Genomic DNA, 19,283 nt, shown 5'->3' on the forward strand with positions numbered 1-19,283 from the left:
TCAAGGGGCAGAAAAATCTTAATATCTGATTGAAACCGAGAGTCTCCCACTGGTAGAAACCACTAAAAATTACTTGTTTAATAAAAAGGAAAAACACAAAAGTGATACAACATAACATATGTAAAATCAAATATAGAAAGAGTCAACAAATGTCTCAAGTATCGTATTGTATTAAAAAAAACAAAGCGTCAGGTCTAATAATGAAAAGGTCATTTATTATACTCAATCTGTAAGTTACTGTTACTGATCACAGGTTGAAAATAACAAAGTACATTTACTCAGAGGTGTAGTACTTCTTGTTTAAGTACCAGAGTGCAACTGTGACACAGCATGCTAACATTGTGGGTGTGTTTTTCAGTTTAATGACTTGTTTTTTTGTTAACAGGATCTCTAATAATGTGTCACTAAACCGCGGTGCTACGAATCAAACAGGTTACAAAAACAAACACACCCACAAAGGTGGTAACTCTGTGCATCTGAACACTCATTGTGCATGGAGCACATTCTGTCTCCACAGTGGATGTTCAATTAATATGTACCTGACACATTGAATTAACAGCTGACACAATTTATTTTACCCCAAATGTTTTTAGAGGATGCAGGTGTGTTATTTGTAAATGCAATGAACATGAGAGACAGAAAGAGAGAGAGAGAGAGAGAGAGAGAGAGAGAGAGAGAGACTGTTCAGGAGAACCTCTAATTACTGATAATAATGACCAGCATCATCTTTTCTAAACCTTGAAATGTGCTTCAGTGTCTGTGGGTTTGTGCCAAGTGGAATAAACATGTGGGAAGTGAGTTGTCAGTGTTGCTGCACCAAAAATATGTAGAACCCCATCTGTTTGCGAAGCAGCGTCACTCCCCGGCACTTTGGTGACTTTATCGACATGAGCAAACTCAATTCAAACAGCAGTCACACAGAAACCACAGAATGATAGTGAACGTGTAGATAAACTGTTTTAATAAAGGCTGAATGTTATTCTGTGAAAATCTGAAAAGTTTCACCATTGATGTGATCATTGAAAAATTATTAGAGTAATGTACAAATACTTATTCCCCAAGTGATGGAACATCGTACCACTTCTCTCCACATTTACTCAAATATAGCCAACTGTTCTGAGGTACTTGTACTTTACTTGTGTATTTGTTGTTTAGCTTTCACCCAGGTTAAACGTCAGTGAGAAATACAGTCCTTTATACCCTGGAATTACTTTACGCGTGCAAATTGTTAAAGATGAATTTTGGGAACTTGGGGACTTATGGAAAATATGGATGTTTTATTCTCGGTGAAGCAGCTGTCGGTACATAAAGTGTTTAAAATCATCTCCATCTTTACCTATTGGAACATTAGTGATGTTGCCACATTAATGCATTAGTAATTATAATTCATTTATAACATCATTCTTTTACTTTTTACTTTAAGTTTATTTTGGTAACTTGACAATGCGGTACCTTTTGTAAACACATTATTTCTGTCAACAACTCAGATTGAGTTGTATTTCTTAGCGTACTGGACTACTTTTGTTATTAAAGTAATTTTTTGAGCATGCACTCAGTACTTAAAATATTATTGCTTAAGTGATAAATGCCTCAGTTTGTGTGTTCATGTTCAAACAACAGGAGCCCCCCACAGTTAGAAAACGACAGAATGCTGTTTTATTTAAATTTATGTAAATAAACATGCCATTATTATGCCAAATTATTAAATATTGAAAGAAAGAAATTATACATTAAATAGTTACATGAAGATCAGTGCTGCAGATTCTGCCAGCATAGATTTTACTTAAGATTGGATTTTTTTCTATATAGAAAAATACCCTTTTGGTCGCAACCAGAAACATTCCTTTTCCCATGGAAACTGATATTTCTATTAGTGCACATATTTGAAAATAATTGAATTTTCATATGATTTAATAAAGCTGTAACTAGGCTTTTGATTAATTTGTTGGAGAAGGTCAAAGCTGACTTTTCCCACAAACTCTTCTTAACTGCCATTTCGGTAGCATGACAATGACAATGTGCCTGTCAACGTCCCAGTGCCCTTCCTGACGCAACCCTCCTCAATTTCTATCGAGCTTGGACTGGCACTGCACAGTTGAGGATGGGAAAGGGCTGTTGGGGATTCAGTGTCTTGCCCAGAGACCCTTCGCTGGACCGGGGATCGAACCAGTGATATTAAAAAACAAAAACTGAAGAATTAAGTTATGTGGCACAATTAATTTTGGGTGGGACGTCTGCAATGGAGGCTTGAAGATCTAAGTCCAAAAATATTTCGAGCGGGTGTGGTCCATGGCCTGAATGTCCTCCACTATCAATTCCCTGTAACTCTGTGGCAAAGGACGAAGTGTAAGGTTAGGCTGTGAGACATCAATAAAAACATCCCTTTGTTGTTTCAGAGAGTTTACCTATGTAATACTCCACCACGTCTGGACTTTGGCCTCTTTGCCTTCTTTGTCTTGTCTTTCTGTGGGCTTTCATCCAGGTCTTCCTCTTCTAGGGCACGTTGTGAGACACTGAGCTCTGGCTGTAAGGTTGAAATTGGAAGAAAGTAGCTAGAGTGGGATAATTAAAACAAATAATTACAAGGCTCAATATATATTTGTAACTGAGAATGGAGCAACGTCTGTTGAAAGGCACGGTAAGCAGTTTCCAAATGAGATGGAAAATCCAAGATAAGTGCAGTATAGGTGATCCGGCTGCAGAAGAGTTCAGACGTAGACCGAAGTTGTAAGTTAAATTTAATCTGAATGTGTTGGAAAGTCTCTGTTTCAATCGGAATAAGAAGAGGATGCTTCATCGTTGTGGTTAACCTTCGGAATGTGACTGGTACGTGAGCTGATTCATTCATTGTGTAAACTAATGATGTGTATTTGGTTAACTGACTATTTTAGTTACATGTTTGGGTTTTTTGTTATCACTTACCACTTCAACTCTCCACCTCAAGTACAACTTCAAATTTTTTACTTGAGAAAAATTACAAAGCATATTACCTACAATACATTTATTTAAAGTACAAAAGTAAAAGTACTCCACTAGGAAGACACTTTATTTTAAACAAAACCAATTATGGTAATTATGGCAAAACATGTACAGTAATAATTTGTAAATTAGTATTAGTAAGCTATTAGTGAAGGTGGAGCTGATTTTAAAGCTCTGTATGTGCTGACAGTGGTTACCCCTTTATGATTTTTTTATTTTTTTGTCCTTTCAGCTTATCCTGTGAGTTCAGGGTCACCACAGTGCTTCATTTGTCTGCATGTTCATTTAGAACAGTTTTTATGCTGGATGCCCTTTCTGACGCAACCCTCCCCAATTTCTACCGTGCTTGGTAGCGCACTGCACGGCTGGGGCTGTTGGGGATTCAGTCTCTCGCCCAGGGACACTTTAAGATGTGATCGGGAAGAGCGGGGGGGCAAACCTCCAAACCCTCTCTACCAACTGAGCCACTGCCACCCCTTTGTTACCCCACTATGATACAACAGCATTTATGAGCTCATAACATTATTACAAGAAACATATATTTTAAAATTAAAATTAAAAATCAGTTGGTGTTAATGCTGTAGCTGTTAGGTGTGTAATTAACATAATCAATATTTAACTACTCTTGTGGATATGTGGGACAGGTTAAGAAAGGTTAATATGCACAATCTTGGAGACACGGTTGATGGACAGATCAAAAAAAGAAAAAAAGAATGTGGGGGCATGTGTAGATAAAATCTTAAAATCTCTTTGCGTTAATTCTAGTCCAGGAAAACATATCGCTTAAATCATTTCATTACCATATTCCAAAGCTTAGTACTTGCGAGGAATCAAATACCACACCAATGTCAGCCAAAGTTTACAGTTTTACAAGGAGCTGAATAAACCTACATGATCTTTTAAAAGCACTGCAGTACTTTAAAGATCCTGCCGATCCCATTTTCACGTTAAACGCAACTGTGGAGCCCAGTACAAAAGCTCAGTATGAATGTATTAGTATTCCTCTAGTACTGGCCATGAGAGGGATCAGAAGTCACAGTGGAATGATTAGTGGATAAGTAGCCATTGCCAGTAAAGGTTATGGTGCTGTGGCCTCGGTTAATGACTATTCATGCTGGCAGCATCCACACTCGGACGTTTACACAGTTTCTATGAATGTGAGATCTTTGTTGAATAAGCCTGTTTAGTCATGAGAGGAGCACTGCACAGTTTTATTTTTTTGTTGATGCATCCATAGATGTGTATAATCAGCTAATGTCACCAACACCTACCTGTACTGGCAAAGCAGATGAGAGTTGTATAATTAATCGCATGGTAATGAAGGACTGCTTGCTCAGCAAGGCTGCTGTTTTTTATGTTAAAAATAAAGCTGCTTTCCCTTCAGCTTAATATTCATTAGTCAATTTTTAATAAGCACTATGAGTTTTGTTCTGTTAGTCCACATTTGCACAACAGTGCTGGTTTAATGACAGCACTCAAATAAAGAAAAAAGCTTTGAACATGTAAATGTCAGTTTTATAGCTACTTGCGGCTAATTTAAGGCATTAGACGAACCTGTGATCAGATCATCTTTTACCAAAACTTAAAGCTTCTCTCGTCAATATTTTTTATGTAAACAGCTCCATCTCTGTCTTCATCTTTATCTATTGTAAAGAGCTTCATACCATCTTTAAACTAATTGTATTGGTGTTATGGCTCACACTGATTGGTTGAGTCTCTGTTAACATAAGTGTCATTTTAATATGTAGCGGGTAACTGCTACCAGCTGCATATTTCCTGTCTAAAGCTAAAGATAAAAAAGATATTTAGGAAGTGATCGTCTTTACCAGAGCTTTAGTATTGGATTTCAACGTATTAAATGGCAAGAAATATGACCCTGAATGCTAATGTTGCTCTGTGTGTACTCAATGTGTAATTAAAGTAAAACTGCATCAGTATTGTTTTTCCATCCATTCGATTATCTGTAACCACTTATTCTGTTAAGGGTCATGGGGGCCTGGAGCCAATCCCAGCTGTCATTGGCCGAGGTGGGGTGCGCCCTACAGAGGTCCAGTCTATCTCACGCCCAAAACAGACAGTCACCACTTAACCTAACATGCATGTGTATGGTCTGTGGGAGGAAACTGGAGGACCATGCAAGCACGGGAACAACATGCACAATCCACACACAAAGGACTTTCTAGCTTTGAGGTGGCAGCACTAACCATTCCATTAATGTTTTTGAGACAGTGCACACGTCAGATTTGCAGAACATATCGTGATAAAAACACCACACATTCAATAATTTATATCGACATATTTGACCAAACTAAGTAATTTTACCCTGCAAATGAAACCTGCATTAGCTTTGTGGGTCGGTTTCTTTGTTGTGTGATTCTTTCTCCGTGTGACTGTCCACCTTCTTTGCCTCCACAGTGGTGTCCTTAACATTTACTTCTTTCACCTGTTTCTCTGGCTTCAACCCATCCACCTCTGTCTCAACAGTAGTTGATGTCAGGGTTTCAGACTGATGTGGCTCCTGAGTGTGTTTTGTGGAGATGAGACTGCCACCTTGGGAAAACTGCTCTAGTCTATGAATCTCTCTTCCATCCTCCAAATTCACCACAACCATGACTGAAACTTTCTGACCCTGAGACAATGTGGGGGTTGCAGAAGCTGTAGTCTGTCCCTCAGTGGGACATGATGAAATCTTCAGTTCAATGTCCTTTGAAACCTTTGGTTGCTGTGTCCCCTGCTCAGGCTTCTGAAACTGCCGTCTAAGGAGGACGATGACAGCAATGATGAAGAAATAAGAGGAACCACTGAGACAGGTAATCAGACCCAGGAAGATGATTCTGAAAAGTCAAAGTCAAAGGATAAAAGGCAAAAAAGGCCAGAAATATTTATTGCTATGGTGTATAAAATGGTGAAGAAAAAATACCATCTACAATAATAATCAGAAATGCCACAGTAGTAATGCACTCAATTCAGATGAACCACATTTGTACCTGTACATGTCAGAGTCATAAAGGCGACAGGCCCCTCTTCCCCCACATGCCTTCACTGACCACTTCAGGCAGGTTGAATCGATCAGGGCTCCGAAGTACATTGGTGCAGGGATTCCACCTAAAGACAATGCATTACCCAAATATGTCCCGTTATAACATTATAATAGAGGAGATGTCAGTGATATTTCTTATATTATCTACTTTAGACTGCCACATGCTAAACCAGTAAACTTTGGGATGTAAGTATTTATTGATAATGACAGCAATGAAGATGAAAAGCAAAACAAATAGAAAATAAAAGTACTACATGCTTGGACTCACCAAGAGTCCTAGTTGCCAAAGCCTGGATACCGAGGGCAAGAGATTTGAGTTCCGGTGAGATGCATCTGCAATTACAAAACAGCAGGTTACTAATACAGATCCTTCTGTAGAAAACTATTTTTTGCCTTTGTCAATAGAAAATGGTTGTTAAGTGACACTCAAATCATAAGAATGATATTTCCAATTCTCTTTATTTTCCTTTTTGGATACACAGACCGTATGATGACCATGTAGCCAGGTGTGGCCCCCAGAGAGTTGATAAAGGAGCTGAGAACAGATACAGCCATGTAGGAGGTGAAACTACGGCTACAGTCCTTGGCATGAGGACACTGGCCCAGCCTCACCGACATACTGCTGCCTGCTGGGAAGGAGCTGGACACACAGCTGCAGTTGTGAAAGACCTAGTAAAAATAGGGAGGATTTACCGGAGATTACTTACTGTATGTAGTGCGTCACCATATCATCAACTAGATAACAAATCTGTACTTGAAGGAATCTACATCTACAATCATCTTCAAAGGTATTGGACCAGTCTGTCCATTTGGTTTTGCTGTACACCAAAGACATTGGGGTTTATAATGAACATGGAGATTTAAAGTTTCAGCTTTCACCTCTTTCTGCTTCAGGAGATGCCAAATTGTTGAAATCTATTCTTTGCTTTGGCAGTGGCTTGTTTTCCCCAGTAGACCATATGTTCACCTAAGTTGATTTTATATTTTTAAAAAAATACAGTTTTCACAAATTTACTGATATTTACTGATTGAACAATCAGCATCATAGGAGTAACAAGATGTGGTAACAAGAAACACCTGCCAGTTATACTGTATGTTTCACTTTACATTTGGGTCATTTGAAACAAATGTTCTGTGCCTTTTAATGTATCTAAGTGCATGCTTAAAAATAAATAAAATGCCTTTTATAAAAAAATGGATTTGAAAAAATAGATGATCCAATTCAAAGTAAAGTAGATATTAGTTCGACAACAGCAGATTAATTAGATTGAAAAAGTGGATCAGTGAAAAAAGGAGAAGATGCAACCTGAAAGCAAAATTTGTGGACTTCATTGTACTTTTAATGCCTTGCTGAATCCATTAACTACTCTAGTTATATGTATAGTGCAGATAACAGAAAAAAACATCTGTCATTTTCCCAGCAAAACTGTGTTATGCAGATGAGTAGAGAAATATACACGATTAAATAAATTCCTTCTTGGTCAGACATACAGAGTTTATCAAAGCACAGTCTCTTGGCAAGACTACTGAAGAGTGTTTCTTTTATATAAGGGTTGAGAACTGCATGGTACTGCTGAGCAATATGTCTTATCAATTGATTGCTCAAATGCTCTTAAGGTCAATCATTTGGGTATATTTAGATTAAAAAAAAGTATTAATGAGGGAAAATTTAAAAATGAATTTCATTGAAATTTCAGCTTCAGGTTTACGGTGTGTGTGTGTGTGCGTGTGTGTGTGTGCGTGGTCCTACTGTGTTCTTGCCATATCCACTGGAACTGAGGCAGCCAGCCAAACATGGAGACATGTAGGTGATGCCGTTGTCTGAGCACACAGGGTCCCACTCCTCCACTGAACATGAGCAGTCTCGGTTACAGTCTGAGAAGAGCACTTTGCTGTTGGCTGACACAGTTGTCGTCCTGCAGGACAAAGATAATCTATATAAAAAAGGATGAATCAATGGCCTTCTAGTAATCTAGTAAATTGACACGTAGTATGAGGTTATGGAAAGCCTGCACGTGGTGCATTCATTTTGTTTATTAAGGCTGTAGTCATCTTCATAGTGTGAAGCGTTCATCTTTCAACACTGACCCATTGTAAGAAATGGTGAGCCCAGCCACGGGAATGTTGTCACATTTTGTGCCAAATTGTAGCAGCAGGAGCAGGTACGCCATAAAGGATGTAGCAAAGGACAGCTGAGCTCCTGAAACCACACTCAGTTTATACCTCTTCATCAGCAGCCCTCCCAGGAAGATCCCCACGGCCACCACTGGCAGGTTCAAAACACCTAGAAAAACACAAGGGGCCTTGTTGCTGAAATATTAAGGTAAAGTATGACACTGGGCTCATCTACAAGTCTTTGAATGGAATCTTATTCCGCTAGAGGTGGTCAGTTTGCTTTTGCAAAAAAACAAAAAGGTGCCTAGAGCAGTCAAATGCAGGGTGTTTTTCAAATGCAAAAGCTTCACTCAATGGACAAAATTTCAAAAAGTTGCCACAGGGTGCTAAAAAGCTCAGTCTGTTGGTCAACAAATCTGCCTACTAGATTTGAAATCTTGTTTATTTGCTTTAAAAACCACCATGTAAAGGCAGCAAGATTTTTTAGTCTTTACACTATCCTGTGCTAACAGGCAATTAAAGTTTTACCTATAAGGAAATTGGCTCTGGATGCAGACTGTCCAAATTGTTGCTCCATATATTTGGCTTTAAATGTAAACAGGCCAATTAAAGAGTTGAACTTAAGGATGCTCCCACAAAGGAGCAAGAAGTAAGCAGGAGTTCCCAACAGGCGCTTCAGCGATGGAAGAAACCCTGTGGATATAGTAAAAATACAAGCAAAGGCCATGAAATCTGTATCGTAAAATTAAACTAGAAACACAATGAAATCATGGTAAGAAGAAAAACATTTTCTCTACTGTGCCTTTTGCAATTTCAGTCAACTTGAGGCTGTGATTGTTGCTGAGGGCATCATCTGGAGGTGGCTTGTCTGCGACACCTTCTTGCTTGGGCAGTGAACGGGGCAGAAACCAGAATGGAATGCTGGAGATGAGCAGGAGGGCTGATGACACCATGAATCCCATCCACCAGGCACCAACCCAGCGGGCATCTTTAGGAGTAATGGTCACACTATCTGGATGACAGATAAGTGTTTCACTTCTGCAATTTCAATTTGTCCGTCTGTGTGTGAGGTAAACACCCCAATGTATCCAGAAAAAAACTGACTGATAAACTTTGCTGCACCATTTAAACGAAGTCAAGAGAGCTTGTTCGGATTAGTATGTAGACTAGTTTTATGGTAGCATGTCAAACCATTTTACTATGAGCCGACAGTGACAGTTATAATTAGTCATTTAGCAGATGATTTCATCCAAAGAAACTTACAAGTAAGCAGCAGACACTATGGACTACTTTCAGTGGGGTTCAGTGTCTCAGCCAGGAGGACTGGGATTCAAACAACTGGCCCTGTGGGTTGTGGACAACTGCTCTACCAACAGAGCTACAGCCAGCCCACTAACAATAAAGTTCTCACAAAACAAAGTTATTACACCTACCCATATCAACATATCCAATGTCAACATATAGTTTGGCGCAATAGGAACCCAAGAGGAAGCCAAACATGGGGCCCAGCAGAGTAACGGTCTGGAGACAAGCTGTCGGTCACAAAACAAAGCAGCAAAAACATCATAAATGACAAATGTGCCAGTTTTAAAAAATATATAGCCTATGTAACATGTGTTTTACCTATATAGAACGGTGAGTTTTCAGCTTTAGCAAAGTCATCAATGTAGGAGATGCCCAGAGGTGTGACTGGAGTTTCTCCAATGCCCCTTAAGGCATTTCCCAGGAAAACATAGATCCACATGTTGGAACCAGACTCTTTCACACAGGCTGCATAATGAAACACAGAAATACAAGATACTAATTATGCTTTTTTTAAAAAGCCAATAATTTCTCATTTGTCAGACTTTTATAATTGTTGATATTTAAATAAAAGAGTCAAAGGTTTTCTTTAACACCAACATGGAAATCTTCCAATTTTACATTAAAACCTACCTTTTTCAGTCTACAACATTTCCGTAGGTGGACTCGGCAAACACAATAAAATGCCCTTTAAAGTGCCCTTACAATAGAGCAAAAGCAACTGAGTGCTCTCTAACGTAAAAGGTTTGTCAGTCCTTTTGCTGAAGAACCCACACCCTGCTTGAGAACCGGCAAATTCGTAGGAAAGGGAGAACATGCAAACTCCACACAGAAAGGCCACGGTCGGCCGGGGAAGCAAACCTGCAACCTTCTATCTGTTAGGTGGCAGTGCTAACCACCCCACCACCGTGCTGCCCAATCTGTCAGGTTCCATTTGGATTTTTTCCCCCCTTACCGCTTGGCCGGCCTAAGTCTGCCATTGCACTTTTGTGTTTGTAGACTGCTTTTTTCCAGCATCTTGTTAAAGTTTTGTATCTAAAGTAAAATCAAATTTTGTTAAATGTTTATTTATAAATGTAATAAAAATATATCAAAATGGAAAAAACATTTCGTTTTGTTACGCTCATGTGTCAGTGACAAAGATGAAATAAAGTCTTCTACCTTAATCATGTATGAATGCAGCGTGGTGTTGATCCTGTATCAGTTTGAATAGAATGTGGCTTTAAGCTTGTAAATCAATGCATTGTTGGCAACTTCCATATTGTATTTCTGTCTAAATACATCTCAACTGAAAAGCTGAACAGGATCAATATGCTGCATTCTGTGGGTGCATGACATGTTTTTGTCAGAAGAAAAAATAATTATAGCTCAACAATAGAAAGAATGAACAAACATTTCTATTGAAGTACATCTCAGTGAGCCAGAATTGAACGGAACAAGATACCATGTTCAAAACATTGACAAATACATGAACTAATATGCGCAGAAGCTGAATTTATTACCATAATTATTACAGAAGTCTCCTTTTTCCAGCAATGCAATTTAAGTCTGATGATCACACATCGCTATTCTGTTTTCTCTTTTTCCAAATGAGCTTGTTGGCCAGGTTTGCAGACAGATTTTGGCTCCTTTAACATGATGGTGTGTCTACACAGAGAGTGTATGACACATTTTTCTATCGTGTGTGTCAAATATGTTGCACAACAAATAATTCCTATTTTGTACTGTACTGTATGTTGGACTGTCAACTGTGTAAAACTCTACACACGTCACCGTAATGGAAAGCTTAAAGCACGACTTCAACAATTTTCAAGATGACATCGCTCCGGAGGAGTTTTTCATCATAAGGACTTCCGATGGTGTCATCCAGAGGAGCTCAGGAAAAGCAGGATATAATATTATTCATCCGCCGGGGGGCAATTTAAGCCACACAGACCACAGTAGTACAGTAGAAACAAGAAACTACAAGCAACACCAAGATGTTCAGGTTTAAATGACCACAAAGATCACGAAAAGATTCAAAAGGACTCAAAATTGCTGACTAGCAACCTAAAACAAAAAGAGGTGCAACTGACCTAAAATCGACACGATATTATCAAACACTTTGATTTGATGCAAGACACCCAAGAATAAACATCAGATGACTAAAATCAGACATCACATGCACTCTTTCATATAGTCTATGCAAACAGGACCAAAGCTGCTGCTGTAGCTCTGCTTTAAGTGGCTTTGAAGGTCAGCTGTCACTGGATTTCATTTCTTTCGAAAGCCAGTACATTGTTAAGAGTTTTAAATGGTTTCATAACAGTTTCTTTGTACATGCCGCTCTCAGCAAAGGTTTCTGGAGTAGTTTGTCAGAGTCACAGGTTGTTGTTGGGGGAGAGAGTTGTAAGGCTTATAAGTGACTTCTGCACACACAGTTGTAGTACAATTGTGTTGTTATCCATATAATATTTGACAGTTCAAGATGAGTAAAATGTGAATAAAAAGAGAAAGCAATGATTAGCAAATCATTAAAAATGTATTTCTGATTGTAAATAGTTTAGAAAAAACATACCAAATATCGAAACTGTGATTAAAGTAAAAAAGCTCATTTTTCATTTGATGACATCATGTTTGGAACAGGCATGTTTACCACTATGTTGAATTGCCTTTTCCTTTTAACAACTCTGCAAACATTAGAGAACTGAGGAACCAATGACATACTAGAATAGCTGCTCAACCATTTTTCACTTCATAATGCACCAAACGCTTCTAAGTAAGTGACAGGTCTGGACTGCAGGCAGGCTAGTTTAGCACCCAGATTCTTTTACTCCGGAGCTGTGCTGTTTTAACATCTGCAGAAATCATTCATCAGCCTTAAAAATCTGCCCCAAATCTTTCTGTAATTGGGTTTTGAACAAGCTCGTGGCCATGCTCTTTCAACCAGTTTAATTTCAGCTGCACTTTATTCACTATCCTAACATGCTGATGTTTGGCAAATAACACGTTTATAAAGTCCACTGACAATGAGCAAGTTGACATGATAACGAGCCCAATTAGTCATACACCAAAATGCTGGACATAATAAAATGTTTTTTTTTTCTACTCATTTGACACCACATGAAGGATTGTGCCTGCTTGTCAGACCTCTCGCCATGTAATGGTTGTGGAACCATCATGGTTTGGTTGACTTTGTGCACAAAATTAACTGAGTTATAGTTACACTCAAATACTTCAGTGTAAGTTTAAGAGATAAAATACATAAAATCTAAAAACTACATACATTAAAAAATGTTATATACTTCCTGTATAATTAATATATATTAAACCCTGTTTTTTCTGTCCTCAAAAGTCCTCAATCTTGTTGTGTCCGCATGCGAAAGAACAGGACATTTTGACACCTTGGAAATGAACAGGCTGGTTCAAAGATACTGCAGTTTATGCTACAGGAGCATGACTATCTACAAAATGTCATGATACAGTGGTTGTCAAGGCACAAAAAAAAATAAAATAAAATAAATCAGCTTCATTGTGGTGCTATATGTAAAGTCAGAGCATCAGCAGATTCAGTGGGATGCATCTGCTGGGGACTGTGACAGCAAGTGTATCCGCAGTAATGACAAGTAATGTAAATTTGCATTTTGTATGTCAATATTGGTCTAGAAAAAACATCTCATTAAATGTTGAGTGAGTGTTGAATTCTTTCATAAAAACCTGACATATTAGAAACTTAAATTGTAAATAACTGGTGGTTATGTGACACTATTCATTATTTAAACCTACAGCCTGTAGTATTACCTTCGTTGTCTTCCACAGAAGGTTTTCTGTGAATTTTGGTGACACCAAATGTTTTCTGAGGATCCGCACAGGCACCGATGTTCACACTGTCATTCTGGAAAATCTGAACGACGGTGTCGTAGTTGTAGCTGTAAGGGACAGGGGTGTCTCAATTAAACAGGATCATCTGCAGGTCTTTTCTCATAAATGCAATTGGTTGTTCATTTACCGTCCCATGAAGAAGTGTGTCAGGCCAGTGAGAAAGGCCCCCACAGCCATGAGAAAACAGCCCACAGCAATGAGTCTGGGCCGATGTAGCTTGGCCCCAAAATGGCTTACCACTGCTAGAAACAACAAGTTGCCTACCTCCAAAAAGGTGAAACAAAAGAGCAGAGGACAAAATTCTGCAATTAGAAAACCACAGCATCACTAAGGTGAGACCTGATTAGCTGCCGAAAAGTTTGATGTTACCCATCTCAAAACTGCCATCTATGAGTCCAACGTGTGTGCTGGAGAGGTCAAAACGCCTCTCAATCTGAGTGATGGAGCTCTTCATGTAGGTCCCTGTCAGGGCTTTGGAGAAGTAGGCAAAGGAAAGCACCACAATAAACAGCTGGAAAACACAAGAGAGGAGGGAAATATAAGCTGCAAGTAAAGCTGTGATGACATGCAACAACAGAAAATTACCTAAAGTGAGAAACTATTTTGCCTCCTCCACTGCAGCCTCCATACTGTTTCAGAGCACCCTGGAGATGGTATATTACTAAACTAATCCCCATCAGATATTATTGCAGTTCTCTTGCATGTTTTGCCATTTACAGTCTTTTATGTAGTATGTAGTATTACTTTAAGTATCGACTTTTATCTCTTTTAAAAGAAAAGTCACTATTTTAGCATCAGGTTTTATGTTTTCTTCTAAACTCTTGTGCATTTTAGTTCCCTCTTAAGCGGATTCATTTGTTATCTATTTGTTACACAGCAGGGAAGTAGACAAGAGGTTTTCCTTTTACTATACGGATCCATTTTTGGAGGTATAACTGTTTTCAGAAGGTTCAGTTTGAGCCGAGTGGAGAATGTCAGGAATGAATTAATATGTACTCCGGAAGGATGAGTCAATGTTTCTTTTTTATTTTGTAGTTCCGCTGCCATAAAGAAGCAGAAAAGCAAAAGCAGAAAACAGCAAAAACAGAGTGATAGACCTGGCTACAATTCAGCTTATATTTGTTAAGGATTCTGTGTTTTTCAACCCAGCAACTACATATGACAGAAAATCTAGAATAAACTGAGCATAGAGGTGTTCTGTAAAAAAATTCCATTACCCTGCCGATGGTGGTGCTGTTAAATTGCCCCAAAACTGTTTACTTCCCATTTTAAGCGTTTGTCTACAGAATACCAGCACCGGGATGTTGGTCTCTATTCTAACAAAGTTTGAACCTGCTGCGAACAGTCAGAGCTACCAAACTTAACTCTGCAGCATCCTTAAGGGTTTTTAATGATGTTTTTAATCTAGTGCAATTTACACTGGGTGCATCTACAGGAAGAACTTCAGCCTGTGAAGGAAAATATCTAACTTCAGTACTTTGAGAGTGGAGATCCCAGTGCGTTTGCTGGTCTTCTGATCAGACACAAACAGAGCCTGTTGGCTGGTCATCATGATTCTGTCTGTCTCTGCTGTTTCCTCCATCATAACCAATACCTGCAGGAACAGACCTTGAAGGAAACCATAAAGACAATAAAATAAGAATGGTAAAGATTGGATTAAATTTACCCTTTATTACTACTATGTGTTTGTACATAAAAAAAACAGTTACATGACATTTTGGGATGTAGGCTTATTCATTTCTTTTTGAGAATTAGAGAAGATTAATACCACTGCCATGGCTGTTTGCCATTCATTTCTTTTTTCAAAGATAGACTGAAGTGTATATAATGATCATCTTTGCTGGTTAACTGTTTGGCAAGGTTATCATTTATTAAAGCTCACAAAATTGGATGCTTTTAAAGGACTTCTTTCAAGGACAGATTCTTAGTAATTAGCGATGACCAAAACAACTTATTAAAGATACATTTCAGCTGGTAAACACATGTGAAGTTACCAAGCCATTTTAAAAAAAAACACACGTTTGCATTTAGAAGTAAATGAAAGCAGAAGAGCTGGAGACCATACCTGTGTAAACGTCACCTGTCTCCCCTCCTCACAATGATCTCATGTCACACAGAGCTGCAGGTTAAAACTTATTCCCAGTGACACCTCTGTCTTCATTTGTCTTCCGTGTAACACTTGAAGAAGGAACAGAGAGTTACTATGTTTTTTGCCTCATCTGATAATTCTCTTCAGATTTAATCTGTTTTATACTTCCACCCACAGCAGTGCTTGCCATTAATTCTTACATTTTTGATCAGCAAGCACTGGTCCTACGTAGCAGAGGAATTCTGAAAATGTAAATTTGTTAGTATTTTTTACCCTGAGGCATTCTTTATCTTGACAAGAGAAAATGCAAAATCCCAAACCAAGTTTAATGAAATACCTAAAGTGCCTTCAGGCTGAGGAGAATGGAGTCTCTTCCCTTTTCTTCGGCTCCTATTAAAGCAGCCATGTGTCAGTCCTCCTTCTGAGAGGAGACTGACCTGCCCAAATTCCCTTTCTCCTGTCCGAGGGCAGAGCTCTTGCATGAAACCAGCTGGACAAAAGCCCCCACACATTTTCATTCTGCACACATGCCAGCCAGAGGGGGTCAGCAACAAGAGAACAGGGAGGAGGTTGAAGGAGGGAGAAAGATTAGAACTCCAAACCAGGCCCTTTGGATTTCTTTTTTTTTTTTTTTTTCCTCACAAGGTAAATGATCAGGTGCTTGTTGTTGTTGTTACACAGGATTAAAATTTAATATGTTGTCTAAAAAAAAAATCCCCAAGTCCAAACAGCCTTTATTGACTTGCCTGATACTTGACTATAAGTTTTCAATGAGGACCTCAAAGTGTATTTCTGTGGCTGGAGAAGGCTCTATAAGTACGATGACCAGTGGGGGGTTCAGGGAGCCAGGCACCAGGTCTCACCATAGTCTTTGACCGCTCACAGTTTCCAAGGATTAAGATTAAGAGCATTCACATTCCTGCAAAGCAACAATGAAGAAAAATGCTTACTACTTCTCTTTCTACGAGATTAGTCCCTGAACTGCGTTTTATGGACAAGTATTTTACTTATCTTTTGTCACTGTATAGTGTTTCAGGGACACTCAGTCAGGAATGTACTGTACAGACAGGCTGATACTGCATGAATCTGCCATGACTCTTACAGTATCTAATCAAATATATAAAGAATAATATAAGAATGATTTAAAACAGTAATGCCAACATAAATTCTCTGACACATACTTGACATTAAGACATTCTCTGTTGTGTTGGAGTGATGCACGGCCGAGTAGACATTTTGCTGTGTAGAGCACAGCCTGCTGGTGAAACCAGACACTGCATGGTCGTCCAACTTCATTTCGTCCAACACTCCGATGATTAAACTACTAAAGTTGATGGTATAAATACAGACAAATTTATATCATTTCCTGCTGTTAATGTTCCAACTTCTAATAACATTGTAAAGTACGGCATTATTGGTGTTATTAATACAAAGACTGGAGTTTAAGGTTACAATATCCAACCCCATTCCAAAGAAGTTGGGACAATTTGTAAATCCTAGAAAAATAAAAACAGAATGCAGTGATTTGCAAATCTCATCAACCCATATTTTATTCACAATAGCACCTAAACAACGTATCAGAGATATTAAATCTGAGATATTTTTTGTTTAAAAATTTCAGAAAAATGTTCAAAGTAAAATTGTGAAGACATTAATTCATGCACAGCATATCATCAAAAGATTCAGAGAATTGGGAGGAATCTGTGCGCAGAGGACAAGGATTAAAGCTGCATCATGCATAGAAGAAGTCATATGTGAACACGATCCAGCAGCTGGCCAACACTCACTGGGAGCAACTAAGTTGGGGTTCAGTGTTTTGCTCAAGGACACGCAGACATGTGACTGGGGGATCCGGGGATCAAACCAACATGTGCAGGATTGGTGGACGGCTGCTCTACCTTCCTGCACCACAGTCGCCCCAAGAAAACTGTTCGGTGGTCAGATGAATCAAAATTCGTAATTGTTTTTGGAAAACATGAATGCCGTGTCCTGCAGACTAAAGAGGAGAGGGAGAGTTCAAAGGCCTGCGTCTGAGATGGTATGGGAGTGAATTAGTGCCTATGATGAAGGCAGGAAACACACCATCAATGCTGAAAGTACATAGGTTTTAGAGCAACATATGATCCCATCCAGACAACATCTCTTTTAGGAAATGATTAGCATATTTCAGCAAGACAATGCTAAAACCACATAGTGCATCCATCACACCAGCACAGCTTTGCTTTCCAGACCTTTCATCACTAGAAAACATTTGGTGGATCATAAAACTAAAACTCCAGCAAAGGGGCCAGGATTGTTCAGCAGCTACAATCCTGGATCAGACAAGAATGGGACCACATTTCTCTCCTAAACTCCAGCAACGGGTGTCCTCACTTCAGAGACAGTTGTTAAAAGTAGTGGCAGTGGTTTTGTATAGGACCCGAAGGAAACACTGCAAGAGGGCTGTGAAATGCAGGCAAGTTTAATTTCAAAAAGGAACAACAAGGGAGGAATGACAAATTAAAACAGACTAGGCTAAATAGCAGTGAACGCTAAAACACAAACTAAGTATATAAATCAGGGAATTTAACAAAAAAGTAAAATACCAGAATGAACAAAAGGTGCTGGGGTCAGTGATAAAGAAACTTGAACACAACATATGACAGTGGACCAGAGCTTTGACAGTCAAAATACGAATGTGAACACGAACAAAAACCTAAGAAGGGGCCATGATATAAACTAACTTATAGCAGAACACGGAATATCAAGAGCAGAGAGCGAAACACAAACTTGGGCGAAGGAGTTAAATCCGAATTACTAAGGAAACACAAACTAGGAGAGAACTAAGTACAAGACCGGCCAAGGATCAATGGCGCGAGTAAAAAGAAAACAGGACCGGGACCATCAAGGAATAATCTAGAAAATAAACGTGTGCGGAATCGATATGAAATGTAAACTGGGTGATATTCAGCTTAGAAACAAAAACACGAAAGGACAAAACAAGAAGCAAACCTCGGACCATGATACAGGTAACAGAGTCAAGAGTCCAAAAACCAGGAGACGATGATCTGACGGGGGACAGAAGGGAGAGCTGGGTTTAAAAAGGTTGGGGAACAGGTGAGGACAACTGGGGACGGTGATGAGTGTTGAAGCTGGAGAAGTGACCTGGGGAACAGGAAGTGGGGAAAAGGGGTAAGATATAAAAGTCGAAATGTGTGTGTGAGTACCGCATCATGGCAGGAAGAGGGGATGCTGCACAATGTGTAGCTGCCATCATCAAATTCAAAATGAGTTAATATTTTCCCTGAAATGGTAAAATGTCTCAGTTTCCACATCTGATATGCTATTTATCTTCTATTGTGAATAAAATAGGAATTGATGAGATTTGCAAATCATTGCATTCTGTTTTTATTTAGGTTTTACAGATTGTTCTAACTTCTTTAGAATTGGGTTTGTATTATATAACATAGTAAAATAAAATAAAACCAACATGCTGAGAAACATAGTACTGTCATTGGTCGGATTTAATAAAGAGACACCATATTTGGTAAAACTCAACAAAGGGGCACTAATGTTATGTAATCTTCTTTAACCTTGAACTTTAAACTCATATACCAATGCACATGTGCAAAGAAAACTGTGAAATAATGTGGTAATTTACAGATTTACTCAGTAATGATGAGTAAGACTATAGGCAAGTATTAACTGGGTCAAAGACCTCTGGTGCAATTCATCAACCCAGCGCATATAGGACCCATGACCCTTTTCCACCTTTGGAGCCCCCTCGGCTGGCATTGTTTAAGGTAACGTAATGAAGGATTAACTTTTTCAAAAGTGTACTGTAGCATGTAAAATATATTTCACATTTATGCAGTACAATTTAAAGTACATTTTACACTGCAGCGGGACTGATCTAAG

At 38.8% G+C, this 19,283-nt stretch overlaps 1 protein-coding gene across 9 annotated transcripts; it reads right to left on the reverse strand.

Moving 5' to 3' along the window:
* Window positions 1–2,986: 2,986 nt before the first annotated feature.
* Window positions 2,987–19,046, reverse strand: LOC137106512 (solute carrier organic anion transporter family member 1C1-like). Of its 9 annotated transcripts, XM_067489895.1 has the most exons (20): window positions 18,378–19,046; window positions 16,568–16,710; window positions 16,133–16,493; window positions 15,724–15,905; window positions 15,587–15,628; window positions 15,363–15,475; window positions 14,775–14,905; window positions 13,667–13,808; window positions 13,425–13,557; window positions 13,217–13,344; window positions 9,758–9,904; window positions 9,568–9,666; window positions 8,937–9,146; window positions 8,663–8,827; window positions 8,108–8,303; window positions 7,770–7,935; window positions 6,504–6,688; window positions 6,288–6,352; window positions 5,967–6,084; window positions 2,987–5,813 (listed from the first exon to the last, which is right to left on the reverse strand). In XM_067489895.1, exons 7-20 carry the CDS (start codon window positions 14,880–14,882, stop codon window positions 5,321–5,323), a joined length of 2,355 nt encoding a protein of 784 aa, XP_067345996.1. In that variant the 5' UTR covers window positions 14,883–14,905; window positions 15,363–15,475; window positions 15,587–15,628; window positions 15,724–15,905; window positions 16,133–16,493; window positions 16,568–16,710; window positions 18,378–19,046; the 3' UTR covers window positions 2,987–5,320. The 9 variants fall into 9 exon arrangements, with proteins under 9 accessions (XP_067345996.1, XP_067345995.1, XP_067346001.1 ...); XM_067489894.1 differs by having other exon boundaries at window positions 16,133–16,305; window positions 16,568–19,046; XM_067489900.1 differs by having other exon boundaries at window positions 13,667–13,768; window positions 16,568–19,046.
* Window positions 19,047–19,283: the final 237 nt, after the last annotated feature.

This window comes from Channa argus, chromosome 21 (assembly GCF_033026475.1).
Source record: "Channa argus isolate prfri chromosome 21, Channa argus male v1.0, whole genome shotgun sequence".
NCBI lineage: Eukaryota > Metazoa > Chordata > Actinopteri > Anabantiformes > Channidae > Channa > Channa argus.

Excerpts from the sequence above, each read along its gene's own strand:
- LOC137106512 (XM_067489895.1), bottom strand. The coding sequence starts at position 14,882 with ATGATGGAGGAAACAGCAGAGACAGACAGAATCATGATGACCAGCCAA. Across the intron at positions 9,905-13,216 it reads TTCTGTGGAAGACAACGAAG|CCTGTGTGAAAGAGTCTGGT; the intron begins GTAATACTACAG and ends TTCATTATGCAG. Across the intron at positions 9,147-9,567 it reads CATTGGATATGTTGATATGG|ATAGTGTGACCATTACTCCT; the intron begins GTAGGTGTAATA and ends TCTGTCATCCAG.